The sequence below is a fragment of the Nicotiana tabacum genome, chromosome 4 (genome assembly GCF_000715075.1).
Source record: "Nicotiana tabacum cultivar K326 chromosome 4, ASM71507v2, whole genome shotgun sequence".
Taxonomy (NCBI): Eukaryota; Viridiplantae; Streptophyta; class Magnoliopsida; order Solanales; family Solanaceae; genus Nicotiana; species Nicotiana tabacum.
The window spans coordinates 91,002,961-91,023,418 of NC_134083.1; the positions used below are offsets into that span (position 1 = coordinate 91,002,961).

General features: G+C 34.3%; 1 protein-coding gene across 3 annotated transcripts; it reads right to left on the reverse strand.

Moving 5' to 3' along the window:
* Positions 1-497: 497 nt before the first annotated feature.
* Positions 498-7,641, reverse strand: LOC107814050 (anthranilate synthase alpha subunit 1, chloroplastic-like). Of its 3 annotated transcripts, XM_016639375.2 has the most exons (12): positions 7,331-7,640; positions 6,888-7,072; positions 6,583-6,772; positions 4,545-4,696; positions 3,990-4,105; positions 3,650-3,896; positions 3,506-3,562; positions 3,165-3,317; positions 2,601-2,681; positions 1,675-1,761; positions 1,049-1,133; positions 619-967 (listed from the first exon to the last, which is right to left on the reverse strand). In XM_016639375.2, the coding sequence occupies exons 1-12, from the start codon at positions 7,479-7,481 to the stop codon at positions 693-695; spliced, it is 1,779 nt and encodes a 592-aa protein (XP_016494861.2). In that variant the 5' UTR covers positions 7,482-7,640; the 3' UTR covers positions 619-692.
* Between the last annotated feature and the right edge of the window lie 12,817 nt (positions 7,642-20,458).

The following is a 20,458-nucleotide window of genomic DNA, read 5'->3' on the forward strand; positions in this document are numbered from 1 at the left end:
GGTAGTGGTGTATGTTGTGTCCATACTATTTTTCCATTTTTTCATAGTACTGTTGCATTATTACTGATTGTTGTTATTGTTTTTCATCTATTTTCTATTTCCTACTACGCTTATATTATTTTTCTAATTTTTATTGTTGTCACGGATTCTACTGTCTATTTTCGTATTCTTGAGTTGAGGGTCTCTCGGAAACAACATTTCTACCCCTCCGAGGTAGGGGTAAGGTATGTACATCCTACCCTGCTCATACCTCACTTGTGGGATTTTAGTGGTTTGTTGTTGTTGTATACCACCAGGTTGATAATTTCTCTCAGGCAGTCTGATTCCGGTTCCTTCACTCACATATGCACACAAAACTAAATTACAGTATTAATTTATAAAGGAAGTCAGCTGAATGTACGTTCCTTAAAAGTTGGAAAGATGTTTCAGTTTGAAAACTTCCTATTAAGCCAAAGACAACGAAGTGCTAATTGTTCACAGCGTCGCAAGGAGCTTTTCCAAATTGCTGATGGCATTGATTCTCACCCGCATACAAGGATTAAACATTTGATCAATTTGCTATATATGTGCACTGTCCTTTCAGGAACACCAAAATGAAGGTCATTCTAAACAACTATCTTCAGCAACTACAGTCTCAATCCAGTAAAAGATTAAACTGAACAAGAAAACCACTTTAGAATTTATGTACATCTTCATATTCGGTAGTTTCTTTTCTCATGTACTCTGTCCTTCGACATAACAGATGTTTGACGTTGTACCCTTGAAAATAGATTTGGCACAGAACCATTTATCTTGACTGACGGTTTGTGTCTTCCCTTTACAAAAGCTGACTCGGCCAAGTCAATGGCTCGGCACAGACCGGCTACTTTATTCTCGCATTCTATCTGTTCCTCATCAGGATTACTATCAGCCACAATTCCAGCCCCGGATTGGAGATGAGCAACCCATTCCTGACGCTTGCTGGCATCTGTATATGAATACATTGTGTCATAACGAGCTCCATTGAGGAATACCATCGTCCTTAGAGCTAGTGCGATGTCCATGTCACCTGAAAAGGAAATGCCTCCAAACCCACCACTGTAAGGCCCTCTCCGAGCTACTTCTAGCTGATCAATCAACTCCATGGCCTTTACCTGGATCATAGCATGATACATGAACAGAGAGCAGGACTTGAAATCTTTCCCCCGTGTACAAATTTTGATAGTTAAATCTAATAAATGAAGTTGGAATTTTCTTTTGTCCTTTAAAATGATGTTGATTTGCTGGTAGATTGGAAATCAGTGGAACTCTTCCTCTGGTCCTCATAGTAGGACAAACAGATACAGATCAGTTTCACTTTAAGCAAGTATCAGTGCAGAATGTAACATCGCCTCTACATTCCCATGTTTGTTTGTTTTTTGTTTTTTTTTTATGACCGAGAAATTCGTCTGGGGCCGATCCTTTGGACCAACCGCAGCCTTCGAAACTCGGTGGATAATGGGCCCTCCCCTTAAATACCAGGCTTCGCTTTGCATGGTGTGGGGGCTTGAACCTGTGACCTAAGACACAAATCCACCACCCTTTGCCACTTGAGCTAGGCCCTGGGGGGCGATTTGTGATATTTTTATTAGTCTTGCTGTTGAGAATACGAAGCATGATCCAGAAATTTAGCTAATTTAAAGTCAAGAGTTTAACCTTTGGTGCTCCACTGACGGTCCCAACAGGCAATGCAGCACGTAGTGCATCCCAACAGGTTAAATGATCAAGCAACTCTCCAGAGACCTGTGGTGAAGAAAATATGTCATAATGTGATTCCTGTAAGAAGTAATCATGCTCTTAAATGTCATCTAGCTACTCCCAGTAGTAGGAAGTCAGATGTTGCCTCACATTGAACAACCAAAGATCATTTTTTGGGAGATGTAATCCACTGTATATTTTCTTGATTGAAAAAAGAATATTCAACACAACTTTTACCTTGTTGACATGGAATATCTGTCCACTGTTCCCTCTAGTTGATCTTCTATAAATGCAAAGGGTCTGAAGCTATGTGTGAATTTAGAGTCCACTTCTACTTATCTTTTGTTGCGTTTGACTTGTTTTCTTTGTTTCAACAGTATATATGAGATGCATGGCACCCAGAGGTATGACCTAGTAGTTAATTAAGTGGTAGGAGAACCCATGAGGTCTCAGGTTCAAATTCCAGTGGAAGCAAAAAACACTAGGTGCTTTCTTCCTACCTGCCTAAGCCTTGGGGGACAGAGTTACCTGGTACCTATACTGATACGAAGTAGCAGGTACTCGGTGGAATAGCTGAGGTGCGCACAAGTTGGCTCAGACATCACTGTCATAAAAAATATGAGATGCATGCAGACAAGCACCAGCGCACAAGCAAATGTATTTGACACACATGCAGTAGCTGAAACATAAGAGATAGTCACATATGAACCATCAAAATATCATCAATTCGGAATTTCTTTTCTTTTCTTTTTGGGTCTCTTTTGTCCATGTTATTTGCATTTTCAGGAATGAGCAGAATGTAAAGGAAAACTAGAGCCCAACAAGAATATCAAAGGCAATTTAGATTCCAGTACAACCTCGGATGAAATCAAATATGGACTCACCGTGGAGCTTATGTGCATCACATGGGAATACCGCTCAACGCTCATGAGCTTTTCGACATTCACAGAACCAGGTTTTGACACCTATAGCAAGAAAAGGAAATAGTTGGGTAACCCAATATATTTTTCAAGTGCAAGTCGAAACATATTCAGGAAACAAGAAAAGAGGCACCAATAAGTTTAGTTGCTGTATTTACATAAAACAACCAACGTCTAGGGGTTCTATCACTGTTGGAAAAGGCTCTACCTGAAGTATATCGTGGAACAGAAGATACTAACACTGTGATAGCAGAGAGGTAACAACTAACAGGAAAGGTTAGGGGGGTGGCCATTGCATTTTATATGGCTAGAATGTAAAAGAGGGTAGTAGAAGTAGATAATGCATGCTGCATGACACCCTCTATATTAGCATTTCATGAAAAAGATGGGCGGAAAAAGGAAGCAGTTAATATTTTTAGTATTTCCATTTCTAATTTTCTACCAAACAAGGTTCTCTCCCACTCATTGAACCAGATATATTTCAAAGCTCTTGGTGATGCAAAAATGCTGAAATGGTCAGTAATAAACCTTTCCTACATCATTTCGTCCTAAATCAACCAGCATGATGTGCTCTGCGCGTTGTTTCTCATCTTTTAACATCTGCATTTCCAACATCACATCCTCATCAGGTGTCTTCCCTCTTCTGCTTGTCCCAGCCAGTGGTCGATTAACAATTCTTCTCTGTCATTAGAACAAATGACGTATATAAACATTACAAACTCTCAAAAACTATGAAGGAATCAAAATGTGTGAACAGAAAACAAGGGTGACACTATGGACCCTGATTCCAATATTCCGTAAGAAAATCAGCAATGTCCAAACTAAACCTAAGGTTAAATGTTTGAGAAGAACAAGATCATCACTCTTACCTTCTTCACACGTGTCAAAATTTCTGGGCTCGATGCAACTAAAATACAGCCTCTGGCCTGATATAGAAAAGATAACACAGTAAGTCAACTGCAGCAGGCAACCGGGATCAGATATTCTTCTCAGAGTGAAAGAGAAGAACTGACTTGTATGTAAGTCATATATGGGCTTGGATTCACAATTCTTAATGCTCTGTACACTTCAAATGGGTCAGCAAATGTTCTTCTCTCAAAGCGTTGACTTAAAACGATTTGAAATATGTCTCCTGCAGCAATGTGCTCCTTTGCTTGTAAGACAGCATTCTTGTACTCCTCACTTGTCATGTTTCCCTTGGTTAATGAAGGTCCAAAAGCATGAGTACAGAAATCCACAGAACCGGGAGATAACCTTGGACTAAAGAATAAAAATAAGCTTAGATGTGGATATGTAAATAATATTACTGAATTGCTAGTTTTGATGCAAAAAGGAAAACAAAAAAGGACTTACGACTCAATTCCTTGTACTCTAGACACTAATATTTCCAAGCGTTTCTTCCCATCAAGATATGCCTCAGGAAGAGATGAATACTGATCCAACCGCACCCAGTGAATCACATGTGCTTTCTGCAGGAACGAAAAGTTTACAGTATTAATTCCTAAGCGTCATGGAAACAGTAACAAAGAGGGAGAGGAAGAAAAGAAATCTACTGCAAATTGGTGATTCTAGAATATGAAAAACTATAAAATGCCATTAATTGCTGAAAATATTCTACATGTGCATAATAAAGGAAAAACAGAAGTATGTATTCATTCATAATACTTAAATTGCTTGTGTTTGTATTATGTCCTAGGTGGAAAATTTGTTAATCATACATGTGGTTCAATTTTAACACAAGCATTCATCCTGTAAAAGTTGATTCTTATATGCACCAAGTAAATCAAGAACTCGGATGTTAGCTTGACTTTGAAAAGGCTGGATAAGAACTAAATTGGGTAAAAGAGTAAGAGACTATTCATAAGTGCCGCTCAAGAGCTCTTCCAACCTTTATTTGGACGAAACTACCTTCTCAACATGATCAAACACAATGACATCTTCGTATAGTCCTAATTGAATATCTGCAAGGTTCCGGTCATCCTCTGGAGCCCTTAGGAATGGCAACTTCCTGTTCTCTACATACCGAACTGTGTCATATGAGAAATAACCAACCCATCCACCTGTTAGCAACGATAACAGGAACATTGAATTAATATTTTTTGTCAGAGACATTATTAAAAAAGCAGTACAGTACAATAAATGGCGGTATAATATGTGTACTTATAATGATGCCGGTCACCTGACAGCACCACATGTAATCTCCTGAGAAGAATATGATTCTGAGGAATTGTATATAATAGCATCAATAGACTACAGGTGGAGATTGGAAAATGTATATGTCATTTATCCATCATAATTATTCTTCTCCTAATTTAGTAATTAGGAGTAATATGCAAATCCTGAAAAAGAATACGCAACTCGTGCAAATTAAGCACTATACCAATATTCCCTCCTTGCAGACAACCACTGTTGCAATAAATAAATCCTAGAAACAGGAATAAATATCATCTCTCCATATCAAGAAAGTATATTTCCTCTCTCATGTTTAATACCAACTTAAGCCATGTGTTCATTAGAAATAATCCTCCTTGTGATTACCGAGTTATCATGCCAGCAGATGTGCATGGAGCTCAAGGTGTAGTAGCCTTCTCAAATATTTCATAAATTATCAAGGACAACTGAACACTGATGCAAAATGACATCAATGAAACCGTAATGAGATGGAACAGAACGGAGTGACCAATAATAATATGGAAGCTCCAAACAGAAACAGTTCATTTAAAATTATTGGAGTTGGTTGAGAAATGGGGAGTTGATTTATGGATACTGTTAGAGAACATATCCAGAAGTGCAACATTTTTTCCGCATAGATGTCATACATATCTAACTTTACTATTTAACTACTACAACAAATTTTAGATCCCCAAGTCCCACACATTGACAAGCCATCTGGAAATATTTATGACTATCACGACCACATTAATTATGCTTGAGATTTTTAGAACATGACAAGCTTGTGATCTGGTATAAAGACAAAAGCAAGCACGAAAGGCATATTTCTAAATTAAGGAACGCTCTTTGGATCTTCTTGAGCATGCACATAAAAATAATGTAATCAGTGACATTAAACATCCAAGAAAGTGGGCTACATGCGTTTTTTTGTTGTGGGACAAATCTTGCTTCAATAACTCGTTATGCTTCATTTAATCTTCCAGATAACAGAGAATCAGCTCCCCATATTTAAGTAGTTAGTATATTGCATGATTTCATTCCGAGGGAAAAGAAGATTGCATGATATCATGAGACAAACATTATTATTAATCAGGAGCTGCTGTATCTTATGTCAAAATTCTTGTTTTCAGATTACTCTAAGGTAATAATGAAGGGCAGCCTGGTGCATAAAGCATTCCGCATTTATGCAGTGTTCGAGGAAGGGTTGCAGCCTAATAGGCGTGATGTAGATAGTCGATTATCCTGCATTTCTGCAAGAGTCAGTTTTCACGACTCAAACCCGTAAACTCCTGGTCACATGGCAGCAACTTTACCAGTTACGCCAAGGCTCCCCTTCTAACACCTTAGCCTTTGTTTCTAAATAAATGGGGAGCTAGCGGTAGTTGCCCTTGAATCCATGCCTCAAATACTTTCATCATTACAACCTAATTTTCCCTTCAACATACAGCCAACATAAAAGTTTATTGCTATTTATTGCATAAACAGTGAGCTACTTACGCATTGTTGTCATAAATTATAGTTCTACAGGAAACCAGCAGGAATTGCAGCTTTTAATGTTTTAGCGCACCTCATAGTCAGAAAGTTCACCAGTTGACTAAAACCCAAAACTAATTTTAAACACAAACCACTATAATAAGCACATTTGTGTATCCAGTGAAATCTAGCTGTTAATTAAGAGCCCTACAGTTATTATTCCTTCTGGAAAGTGGGAAACAAAAACAGTTCCTCACATCCAACAACTTATACCACAATTTAGTGAAAACAAAATCCTCACCACAAAAGGTATCAGGAAGTTCATCAACAAGCCTGGGCTTCCATCCCTCAGAAATACTCCTCGGAATCGTCATGGGATCTTGGACAGTCTTCTGGGTCAATTTTCCAGTGTGGTGGTCCAATATAGTCACATTGTGTTCCTTAGCCACAATTTCCATAGATGGTTGAGCCCCCACCACGCTGTAGCGACCCTAAGAAATTAAAACCAGCTATGGCATTTAGCATCATGATAATTATCGAATCAATAACCAAAAGGTAAGTAATTAAGAAGCGTAAAATTAAAGTCAAATTTTGAAATCCTCTTACAACACTAGAACCTCGAAAACCAGGTTCAACGGATTCAAAGAGAAAGCTTGGAGCTTCACGGTCGTCTTCTTTCACCAAACACCGGTAAGCCAGCACCGGAGTCAGATGATCAGAAAAAATGGTTTTGTGCAGCGGAATCAAGTTCCCGCTTTTAGAAGCTTCAATGAACCTGTCCTCATCCATAACTGAAACAAACAAAAAAAATCTCATACACATAAACATATCGTACGTATCAAAGCAGCGGAGCACCCAAGCAGCAATAGTATAAGAAATGCTCTTCTAGATTCAAAAAAAAAAAAAAAAGAAGAACAAAACATTCGTGAAACTCAACTTGAAATAAGATTATTTTGAATTTAAAAACGGCATCAGTACGGACATTTTTACTTCTTTTTTTTCAAAAAAAAAAAAATTGAGACATTTTTACTTGAGAGAGAGAGGGGTACCTAGAGATGAAGAGTGAAGGCAGCGGCATTGTAGTGTACGGACACGAAGCGCAAGTGCAGAAGTTGAGCTCCGGCTAGAAATGACGGCGAATGGCAGAACTTTCCGGTGGGTGGCCGGAAACAACCGGTGTGAGATAGGTAACGACTGCATTCCTACAAGAGCACAATAGCAAACCAAGAGAAAGAGACAAAATTAGTGAGGAGGAGAAACGAGGAAACGGTGAAATGGGGATTTTTGACGGTGACTTTGAAAATGGGATCACTTATTTATACTACTAGTAAGTACTACACTACTTTGCCTCCGCATTCCAGGTTTTAAATGTCTGAAAACGTTTTAAATATTCCACCTCAGAAAATGTCTACTTCACTTTCAATATAGGTAGTGAGAGTATTATCTCTAATAATGGCTGATCTTATCTACAGTATTTATAGTCTGATACTTTTAACTTTGTTAACATAATCAAAAAAATAATCCTGATATAAAATTTGATATTTATTATTTTTGGACACATTTGGCTGATGTCTCGTTTCCAATATATACCGGTATATAATCTTATATAGTAATTTCAGTATTAGTTTATATGAGTCGAATATGAAATAATTTATACGAGGATTAGCTTTATGATATAAAGAATCTATAAACAAGAATAACCTTAAATTCATATTTTAAATTTTTATTAACTTTAAAAACAAGAATAACATTGTAAAATTTTATATTATACATCATATATCCTTTCTAATGAAATGGGCAATACAACCACAATATCAATATTATAATTTTATAGTAGTATTTATTAATTTAGGTATTATATTTCTCGTATTATTCTTCCTGTATAACTTAATTTATGACTAATTACGACATGTTTGGTTTGATGGATTGGCAAATATAATCACCGTATAAAAAATTTGTACTACTTGGGTGATTATCCAAAATGTCATCTTTAAATTTAATAATTAATTACGTGTTCTAAGACCTCCAAAAGTCATTCATCGACTTGCGTGCGAAATCCGTAAAATTTTCCGGAAAGTTTTTAGGTGAAAATGGATTAAAATGTGAACTAGAGCCTTAAAACTCAACTGAGTTGACTTTGATCAACATTTTGAGCAAACGGATCCGGATCAATATTTTGAAAGTTCCTATAGGTTCGTATCGTGATTTGGGACTTGGGCGTATGCCCGGAATTTAATTTGGAGGTCCATAACTCAAGTTATGACCATTTAACGGAAACTAGTAATTTAAAGGCTAAAGATTTCCAAGTTTGACCACAGGGTTGACTTTTTGATATCGGGGTTGGAATCCCGTTTCGAAAAATTTTATAGCTCTGTTATGTCATTTATGGCTTGTATGCAAAATTTGAGGTCAATCGGACTTGATTCGATAGGTTTCGGAATCGGATGTAGAAGTTGGAAATTTCATAAGACTAAAGTTTCAAGTGAGTTCGCACAAGACCTAACTTCAAATGAGAATAACTCTCATGATACAAAATATTATGTGCCGTATTGCCTATAAAATGAAAGATCTTTGAGTCTAGTTTCTAACGCTTCAAACAGTTCGTCATTTGGATATTCATAAAAAAAGTTATGATTAAATTACCAAAAGCTGGAAAAATACGATTATGCGGTAAATTGTGCGATCGCATAATCACTATGCGATGTAAGTAAGGTATACGAAGGAAAAACCTATTTGACAATGAAAGTGACCAAAGGTATTTGTTTTTCAAAAAACTTTAGCTTGTACACAAATACAACAGGCCCTTCCTAAATCTATGTGAATTCCTCTTCGTAGCACATTGTGCGACCGTAAAATGGGTCGCAGACCTGTCCAGCGCAACCCAGTTTTCGGCATCGATTTGGTGGTCCATTGTGCGACCCGTATATCCATTGTGCAATCGCATACCTGAGTTTGGAGGGTCCATTTACCTATTTTCATTACCCGACTCTATTTTGATAAATAGGTTTTGGGGCAACTATCTGATGATTTTAGAGAGAAGTGAGAGTGTTCTAGAGAGAGGAAGTAGATAAAGTGTCTTGCTCATCAAATTCTTGTCCAAGCCTTGAAATCCAACAAAAAAATCCCTCAAGTTCTTCATCAAAGAGGTAAGGTTTTAATCTTCAATTCCGAGTTTGGGTAATGATGGGTGATTAAGAGTATAATTCTTGGGTGTAAGAGTATTATTTATACGTATCAATAAGGTTTTATGGAAATAGTGTTTAGTTCAAATGGGATAAAGATTGAGTTGAAAATGATAGAAATCTTCAAAGACTTTAATTGAAGATTTGAGGGTCGAGTTGACATCAGAATTGGATAATTTTTGTATGGTTGAACTCGTAGCGGAACGGGTGTTCGGATTTCGCGAGTTTTTTCGGGATTTGAGACGTAGGTCCCACTATCGAATAGATTTGAAGCTTTTGAAGACAAATTTAAAAGGAAAAGCTTTGGTCGAGTAATTGTTTGGAATTTCAAAGCGAGGTAAGTGTCGTGGTTAACCTTGACTTGAGGAAATAGAACCCTTAAACTATTTGTTATGTGAAATGCATGTGAACGACGTATAGGCGAGGTGACGAGTGTCTATACGTCATCAAATTAATTATTTGCATACTTACTTGAAAAATCATAAATTGTTTTAAATCACGAATTAATTATTATAATAATTGTTTCTCTCATATGCTTTATCAAATATTAATTATTGAATTTCTGTAATAATTGCTACATCTTATTTGAATTATGTGTATTAATTACTACTTGACATTTAGCATATTAAACATTAAACTGCTTATTTTCTCCTTGATTTTCATAATAAATTGTTATTTGTCATTGTTTGTTTTATAATTAAATAATAATAATTCTATGCTTGTTGTCTTAAAATTTTATATTAATTATTGCATTTATTGGGGTAATTTCTTCTATAAGGATTGGTAAATGAATATATTGGAGGATCGGGTTGCACGCCGCAACAGACTTATTAAAAGTCTATATTGGAGGATCGGGTTGCATGCCGCAACAGACTTATTAAAAGTCTATATTGGAGGATCGGGTTGCACGCCGCAACAGACTTATTAAAAAGTCCATATTGGAGGATCAGGTTGCACGCCACAACAGACTTGTTAAAAGTTTATATTGGGGGATCGGATTGCATGCCGCAATAGACTTATTTAAAAGTCAATATATACTTGATTAAAAATAATTACATGAGAGGATTGAAAATGAATATATTGTGGAAGCGATTTGTACGCTATAACGGAAATTGGTTGAAATAATAATGGATTATGACTGCTGAGTTGGTTTAAATTATTATAAATGAGTTACCTGATTTATTTTTATTATTTGTTGTTGTTACTAATATTGCGTACAGGTTAATGTAAGTGAACCGTCTTAGCCTCGTCACTACTTCGTCGAGGTTAGGCTCAGCACTTACCAGTACATGGGGTCGGTTTGTACTGATACTACACTCTGCAATTCTTGTGCAGATTTCGGAGTTGGTCCCAACAACGTACCATAGACTTGCTCGGATTTCAGCTACTCAGAGGAGACTTGAGGTATAACTGGATGGCGTTCGAAGTTCTGAAGTCCCCGTTTACTTTACTTTAGCTGTGTGTTTGTTTCCATACAGCTTTATTTTATTCAGACCTTTATTTGTATTATTCTAGAAGCTCGTGCACGTGTGACACCAATTCTGGAATGGTATTTAGACACCGTTGTTTTTATGGATTATTCACTATATTTCAGACCTTACTTCCGCATTTGTTCCTTTGCTATTAATAAATTTAAAAATTATTTTAAAATGGATAATATTATTCTAACGTTGGCTTGTCTAGCAAGTGAAATTTTAGGCATCATCATAGTTTCGAAGGTGAAAATTTCAGGTCGTGACAATTTGTCCGGTGCTTGGTTATCATTTTCAATTTTGGCATATTTAATAAGTATATCTGTAATATTTATGGAAGGGTGGGAAACGAAAGGTTTTGAATTTTGATACCTTTGTTTCGATTTTCGAAAAGAATAGCCTTCATCATATTTGCAGCATAAACATTGGACATATTAGCGAGCCTATTTCATGTGTGCAACGTTCGTTAGCCACAATATCTGTGCTATGTGGTATGGTTCGTCAAAATTACCTAATTGGATTATCTACGACAAATAAAATATATTCAAGATTCGCAGAAAATATATTTAATAGCCTCTTTGTGTGGTTTCTTAATGTGGGGATCTTTCTGTTACGTTTTTTTTTTTTTTTTTTTAAGTTTTCACATATCTATAATACTTTAAAACTAGTTTTTAATTGTGAAAATCAAATTCTACGGATCTAACTCTTCAGTCTCTCTCTATTTTCTTTTTTTCTCTCCTATTTTTTTTTTCTTTGGATCTCTATGCTTGTTTTCCTTTTTTTTCATCTCCTTTTTCTTTTCTTCTTCAAGATTTGATGTTGTCGCTTATTACCTTCGAATCAGTCGTGGTCCGCTGTCCCGCCAGCCATTAAAAGTCATCAAAAACCTTTGAAACTTTAATTTTGAATTCGAATTTTTTTTTAAAATTATTATTTATTTGATTGGATGTAAGTACAAATGATCGAAAATATTCTTTGAAATTTATATCTCAATTTTAAGGATGTTATTAGAATTGATTATTGATGAATTTTCATATTTAATCTCGAAGATGAAGAATATGTATTAAAGTTATACTATAGTCGTATGAAATTTGTTCTGAGATTCCTCAATCGGGTTCTTCGATTTCTCAACCCTCTATTTGATCATATCGTACTCGCGAAGGGGCTGATATTTTCTCTTGCTCCAAAGCGCCAATCTAGTGTTTCAGTGATTTGACAATGTTAGTTGTGTATTGCCATTGTCCCAATGCCTGACCTTGGGAAAATAGAAACATATGTTGCAGTTGTATTTTTCAATAAGAAAGTTGCATTGAAATTTCTAAATAAGTTATATACTATATCAACAATTACATGATATTTGTGTTGAAGTTATAAATACTCAAATTTACAAAAAATTGTATGTATATATATATTAAATTTGTATTAAAGTTATATTATAGTTATACGAAAATATTATATTAAAATTGTATGAATATTTATGTGAAAGTTATAAATAAGTTGTAAATATATTTTATATTGTATAATTAATTGTATAAAATTTATTTTAAGTTGTACTTATGTTGTTATAGATGTATTAAATTTGTATCAAATTTGTTTGAAAGTTATACTATACGATGGACAAACGGCTGGTATTACAAAAAGTTATACTATATGTGAACAAATTGCTGGGACATCAAAAGAAATCAATTTGTTAACCAGATTAACGAATTTGAAAGCTTGGTGATTGGAATGCAAATTAAGGTTTATAAAATTCGTATAAATTTGATACAAATTGCTTGGTGATTAGAATGCAAAGATCATACGACATTTTATATTACTGGACTTTTTGTCAGCTGTTGAAATTCATATAAATTTGGTACAATTTGACAGCTTGATAACCAAAAACCAACTGTACCAAATTTATACTGAAATTAGTAAATTGTTATCAAATTTGCTATTTACGAAGATCATTGCCATTTTCAACACCCTTAATTACCTCTATCTCACCATTGCTGCCATGGATATGGAGAAAACTAAGCTATTTCTCTAGAAGAAGAGGGAGAGGGAAGAGGAGAGAAAAAAGAAAATGGTGTAATTTTCATGTGGCGCTCAGTTTTGTGTACCCGTTGAATTTTATCAACTTTTAAAAAAAAAGTTTAACTGATACTTAATTTTTGGATAACTTCAGACATATACACTTTTCTCTTCATCTTTATTGTTGTTTTTTTCTTCCTTCTGCTTAGAGTTTATTAAATTTATTGTTGTTTTGACAATTTAATGATTGTGATTTGTTCTTTATGATATTTAAAAGTTATGTTTCAAATTTGATCTTATTTGGAGTAGATTTGGGCATCGAATCATGTATTGGATTGTTGAACAAGTTTATGTTTTAGAATTAAGGATTCGAAATATGAAGTTTCATTTAATAAATTGAACTACTTATGATTCGAATTTCTGAAATTGCATTTGAAAGATTGAACAACTTCATATTTGATTTCTGAAATTGCATAAAAAGATTGAACATTTGAAATATCGAAAAACTTCAGATTTGATTTATGAAATTGCATTGAAGAGATTGAACTACTTCAGATCCGAACGGGTACACCTTTCAAACTATTATGCAATATGGGTATGAAAATGCCCCTTAATTTAAGATACTAATAATGAGTTGGGAGCATTTTTAAGAAAGAATGTATACGATTTGTAAAGAAAACCTATTTAGTTTTGGTAAATAGCAAACTTAGATAAAAAGGGTAAATAAGTTTGTATTATATATATATGAATAAGTCCCTCTTTTTAATTGTTTTGAATAGTGTTTAGTGGCAAAAGAAAAATAAGTTGTGTCACAACTTTTTCTTCAATTTATTCTTCCATGACCTTGATCTGAATTCACGGTAAATTCAATGCTCTATTACCTTGGTGCTATGGCCGATTACACTGCACAGATATTCGTAAGTATGTAGTAATTCATAGATGACCATTTAACTTTCATATTATTGCACAAAAATTACTAAAATATATTTATTAATAAAAATATCACTTAATTTTACTTAAGTATTATAAAAATTATTAAATATTTTTTATAACAAACAAGTCCCTCAACTTTATCCAAGTATAGCAGAAAGCGTAAAATTTGAGTATCCATCCGTGAAATGGTCTTGAACCTTGTTCAATGTAATTCATTCATTTTTCCCCCTCTTTTCCAAAAAACAAAAGCAGGAATATGTAGCTGAACTTAAACCGGTGTTGCTTTTACAGTGGTTCTACTGTTAATTCTTCACAAAGGAATTTCGACTTATTACACTGATATATCATTGTTTTTCCTAAATTGTCTTGCATCAAATATTTAAAAGGAAAAGAAAAGATGCAAGCTTTAATTTGTTGCTCATTCTTTTCCAAAAGGTTATCTCTATCCGTTTTCTATTTTTTATTCTGAGAAATAAAATTTTATAATTTAAAAAATAAAATTGATCGCATCTTATAACATAATTCCTTTGTCGTCGTATAATATTATTAAGTATAATTGTAAATAAAATACTATCCAGTTTAAAATCGAACACATTCTTAGTTCATTTGTTTATAATAAAATTGTATATCTTTATTTTGGTGCAATAAGCCAAATATCTGCTAAAAGAAGCTTATGTATTAAATAATTACCAATTTATGTATTATAATCCCGTCAATATGATCTCTATATGAATTAGTACGCAACCCGATTAAGCCAAGATCGAGTTTATATTATTAAGTATCCGCCCAAAACAATAGGAAAAAAAATCAGTGCTTCTAATTAATTTAAACAACTTGAAGAAAGTATGCAAAATAAGTGAAGAGAAAACAACGAACATGACGAAACTTCAAACCGTGTACTTTACTTTGTGTTGTATCTAATAAATGTTTCCAATGAAAAACTTAACTGCAACCTACTCCCAAATAATTATTACGACTTTCAGAAAGGATAGTTGTCAGTTATTATGCTATAACAATATTTACGATTTCTTGAACTACTTACTGTTAATTCATTTATCGACAAACTTTCCGTTTGCATATTGTGTATTTGTGTTGTTTGTTTTTGTTTATCTATTTATTATTCAAGTCAACATTTATTATAATCATCCGACGACTTTTATTCAATTGGTGATTATATTAAATTATGAGATTCTTGAACCCTTCTAAAAAAGTTGACATATTGATTAAATAGTCGAATTATTTCGCATTCTTGTTTTCCCCCTTTCCTCTTTCAGTTAGCTGAAAGGTACGTAGAAGATAGCTACTTTATAATTTTTTTAAAAACGACAAAGAAAAAGCAGTTTTTTGTTAAGATCGATAAACCGGGTAGTGCGGAATTTAGCCAAACAATGTTATAATAACAATAACAAATACAATACAAGTTGATAATAACGGCAATTAAAGAAGATAAAGAATACACAAATTTAACGTGGTTCGGTCAAGGTGACTTACGTCCACAAGCGGAGAGGAGCAATTTCACTATGTCAATCAAGAATACAAAAGAGAGTACAAAATTAGAGTAAATACTCTAATTAGTCCCAAATACCCCAAGAGAATAACCTCACAAGATCACTCCAAAGAAAGGGTTCACACAGGTATTTCCCAACACTCACTCTCTTACAAAATACTCTATAATGAAATAAAGGAGGAGAAAGAAAGACAAGAGTGAAAAGCTCTTGAATTGGTGTGTTTACAAATGAGGAGAAGCTCCTCTATTTATAGCAAGAAATCCTTGGCCTAATAGTGGATATTATGTCATGGCAAATATCATGATCCACAAATTTTGTTATAGTGGATATTATGTCATGACAAATGTCATCCCAACTTGAGAAGAAGCCAAATTAATGGTCATATTACAAATCTCCACATTGGCCTAATTTCAGCTTATATATAGTAAATTTGCTCCACCTTCTCCGCAAAAAACCCAATGGACAAAATCATTCTTCATAAATGCCAATCAAGTTCAGGCAAAGCTTGAACTTGGACATGGAAGAGATTTTGTGAACATGTCAGCAGGATTGTCTCTAGTGTTGATCTTTTTAACAGAGACTTTTCCTTCAGCAATGGTTTCTCGGATGAAATGATACTTTATATCAATGTGCTTCGTCCTTTCATGATACATCTGATCTTTAGTCAAGCGAATGGCACTTTGACTATCACAGAAAATGGTAAGACCACTTTGGTGTGAACTGAGTTCCGCAAATAGACCCTTCAACCATAAGGCTTCTTTGATTGCCCCGATCACTGCCATATATTCTGCTTCGATATTAGATAAAGCTACTATATGTTGTAATATAGCTTTCCAACTAATAGCGCAACCACCAATGCAAAATACATAGCATATCAGTGATCTTCTTTTGTCAAGATCACCTGCATAATCTGAGTCTACAAAATCAACCAAAGTGTTAGTATTTCTCCCAAACTCCAAACGTGTGTTTGAAGTACCTCGCAAGTATCTGAGAATCCATTTCACAACCTGCCAATGTGCTTTACCAGGGCAAGCCATATACCTGCTTACCACGCTCACTGCTTGTGAAATTTCTAGACGTATACAAACCATTGCATACATAATATTGCCGACTGCACTGGAATAAGGAACTTGTGCCATGTACCTCTCTTCTTTCTCACTACGGGGATTGAGCAACTGATAACTTAAAATGAGCAGCAAGAGGGGTACTAACTGGTTTAGCATCTTTCATGCCAAACCTCTCCAAGACTTTCTTCAAGTACTTCTTCTGGATCAGAAATAGCATGTTGGCTTTTCGATCTCTTTTGATCTCTATGCCAAGGATTTTCTTAGATGCTCCCAAATCTTTCATCTCAAATTCACTTTTCATCTGACCTTTCAAATTGTGAATTTCTGTTAAATCCTTAGCAGCAATGAGCATGTCATCAACTTTAGGAGTCTCAACTTCAGGAATTTTAGCTTCTGGCTCAACTTCAGGAGTTTCAACTGTATTTTGCTCCAAAGTTGATGAGCTTGGCTTAGAAGGAATGCCAATCTCAAACTCCACCTGGTTCTGTGTACTCTTCCCTTTATCTGTATTACAAGAACTAGAAGACTCTTTTCTAGAATGTAACATAGAGGATTTATCAAAGGTTACATCTCTGCTAATTATAAATTTTGGTGCCGTGGGATCATGATACCATAGTCGATATCCTTTCACCCAGATGCATACTCAAGGAAAATGTATTTTTTTAGCCCTTGGCTCTAATTTTTCATTATTTATATGCATGTATGCAGGGCAACCAAATATCTTTAAATCTGAATAATTAGAAGGAGTACCTGACCACATTTCCTCTGGAGTCTTAAAATTCAAAGGTGCGGAAGGAGCTCGGTTGATAATATAACAAGATGTAGAGATAGCTTCTACCCAAAAGGCGTTTGTCAACCCAGCATTTGAAATCATGCAACGAGCCCTTTCCAAAAGAGTTCTATTAATCCTTTCTGCCACACCTTCATTCTTGCAAAATTCGTTGAATTTATCATTACAAAATTCTAAGCCATTATCTGTTCTAAGCCGCTTAACCTGTTTTCCTGTTTGCTTCTCAATCAAAACTTTCCATTGTTTGAAATTTAAGAAAATATCACTTTTATTTTTTAAGAAATAAACCCAAACTTTTCTTGAATAATCATCAACGAAAGTTAACATATACCTGGCACCACCTTTTGATGAGGTACGTGAAGGACCCCAAAGATCTGAATGAATGTAATCCAAAGTACCTTTTATTCTATGAATCGCTGGAGATTTAAAGCTGACTCTTTTCTGCTTCCCGAACACACAATGTTCACAGAACTCTATATTACCAGTACTTTGGCCACATAATAGACCTCTTTTGCTGAGGATGGTAAGACATATGCCACAATTTGGTGATGTTAGAATCTAATTTATCTGATATTGAAACTGCAGCAACACATGTAACAGTAGATCCCAAAAGAGTATACAACGTACCAGATCTGCGTGCTTTCATGATCACAAGAGCACCATGAGAATTTTCAGAATTCCACTTTCACTTGTGTACTTGCACCCAAGAGATTCTAGAGTGCCCAAAGAGATGAGATTTATCTTCAAGTCAGGAATATGTCTAACATCGGTGAGAGTTTTCGCCATACCATCGTGCATTTTGATTCGGACTGTACCTTTTTTAATAACTTTGCAGGCAGCATTGTTGCCCATCAAGACAACTCCACCTTCAATAGATTCATATGTGGTAAATAAATTCCGATTGGGACATATATGATAAGAACAATCCGAATCTAAAATTTACTCATTGTTACATTTGAAACTATTATTAGTTACTAAAAAATAGTTCCCTTAGTCTCATCAGCAGCTACACTTGTTTCGGCAATGTCAGTATTTTTGTGCTCATTTTTCTTTTCTGTATGCTTTTCTTTATTTTTTAATTTAAAACATTCAGAAATAATGTGACCTTTCTTATGACAATATTTGCATATGACATTTATGTATCTGGATTTTGACCTTGATTTAGGTTTCTCACTACTTGAATCTTTCTTATTGGATCTACCTCTTATGAATAAGCATTCCCCTTGGTTCCCACTAGTTAGTTTCCCCAGTAATATCTCTATCTATTTATTCTTTTGATTTCAAAATAGATTTGATATCTTTATAAGAGATATTATTCTTTCCATAAAGCATAGTATCTCTTATATTTTTAAACGACCAGGGTAAGGAAACAAGCAATAACACATCTTGATCATCATCTTTGATTTCAGCATCTATGTTACTTAAATCCATAAGAAGAAAATCAAAAGTATCAAGATGTGTAAGTATAGAGGTATCTTCAGCCATACGAAAAATGTAGAGTTTTTGCTTTAGGTAAAGCCTATTTTCTATTGTTCTTTTCATATATAGGGTTTTAAGCTTTTTTCATATGCCTTTGGCTGAGCTTTCTGCTGCAACTTCACGCAAAACCTCATTTGAAATATTTAAATTAATACATACTTTTGCCTTTTTGTCTATGACGGTAAACTCCTCGTTCGCCATTTTATCCGGCATTTTCTCCTTTCCTTGCAGTGCCAAATCTAAGCCATCCTGAATTAGGATAGCTTCCATCTTTAATTGCCACATTCCGAAGTTTGCACTTCGGTCAAATTTCTCAACATAAGACTTTGTTAGAGTCATTTTGGCTATTTAAATTAACCCGGTTAGATCTGGCTCTGATACCAATTTGTTAGGATTGGTAAATCTGGTAGTGCGAAATTTAGCCAAACAATGTTATAATGACAATAATAAATACAATGCAAGTTGATAATAACGACAATTATAGAAGATAAAGAAGACATAAATTTAGCGTGGTTCGGTCAAGGTGACCTACGTCCACAAGCGGAGAGGAGCAATTTTACTATGTCAATCAAGAGTACAAAAGAGAGTACAAAATTAGAGTAAATACTCTAATTAGTCCCAAATACCCCAAGAGAATAACCTCACAAGATTACTCCAAAGAAAGGGTTCACACAAGTGTTTTCCAATACCCACTCTCTTACAAAATAATCTATAATGAAATAAATGAGGAGAAAGAAAGACAAGAGTGAAAAGCTCTTGAATTGGTGTGTTTACAAATGAGGAGTTCCTCTATTTATAGCAAGAAATCCTTGGCCTAATAGTAGATATTATTTCATGGCAAATGTCATGATCCATAAATTTTGTTATAATGGATATTATATCATGGCAAATATCATGAAAATTTGACCCCCACTCAAAAAGAAGCCAAATTAATGACCATATTACAGTTTTCATTGCCATATGAAAAGTTCAAAGTTCAACGTGCCTCGATACTGTGCAGAATTCAGGTTATTGAAAAAGTAACTGCAACAAAATTGGTAAACTTCAAAAAATATTGTGAATAATGTGTTACAATCGATAAAACTTCAATTTTTTTGGTAATTAAACTTCATTAATAATACAAAATATACGTCATTGTCAATATGTAATGTGTTACAATCGATTAAACTTCATTTTTTGGTAATTAAACTTCATTAATAATATAAAATATATGTCATTATCAATATGTAATGTGTTACAATCGATTAAACTTCATTTTTTTGGTAACTAAACTTCATTAATAATGTAAAATATACGTCATTGTCAATGTGTAAATGATAATTTTTAAATATTTCTATTATATATTTGGTTGAACACTCTATACCCTAAAAGAAGTCCTTTTAATAAGTTCCACGATCAGCCGTTAAACCAAGTGACTGATTTATGCAAATGTTTTTTTAGGCTAATGTTTAGATTTTGCCCCTATCTTAAGAAGTCAGGCAAAAAGGAAACAACTGAGGAAAATTTCACGAAAATATAAGGAAACAAGAAAGACCGTTCAAAGCCACATTTTTACAGTATTTTTTTAACGATCAACTAAGGTAATCAACAATCAACTAAGGGTAAAAGAAAATTACAGTATTTTTAGTTTACCAGATTACTCACCCTGTCGTTCTCTTGTTCTAAATTTTTAATTATTTTCCACCAGTCTCATGCTTCAATTAGAATAATTAGCTGGAGCAAGCATATTCTAA

Bases quoted from the DNA above. Each gene is read 5' to 3' on its own strand.
- LOC107814050 (XM_016639374.2), bottom strand. From the start codon at position 7,481: ATGCAGTCGTTACCTATCTCACACCGGTTGTTTCCGGCCACCCACCGG. The intron at 3,563-3,649 runs GTCAGTTCTTCT...TTTCTATATCAG, and splicing joins CATATATGACTTACATACAA to GCCAGAGGCTGTATTTTAGT. The intron at 1,134-1,674 runs GTTAAACTCTTG...GCTATGATCCAG, and splicing joins CCGTCAGTGGAGCACCAAAG to GTAAAGGCCATGGAGTTGAT.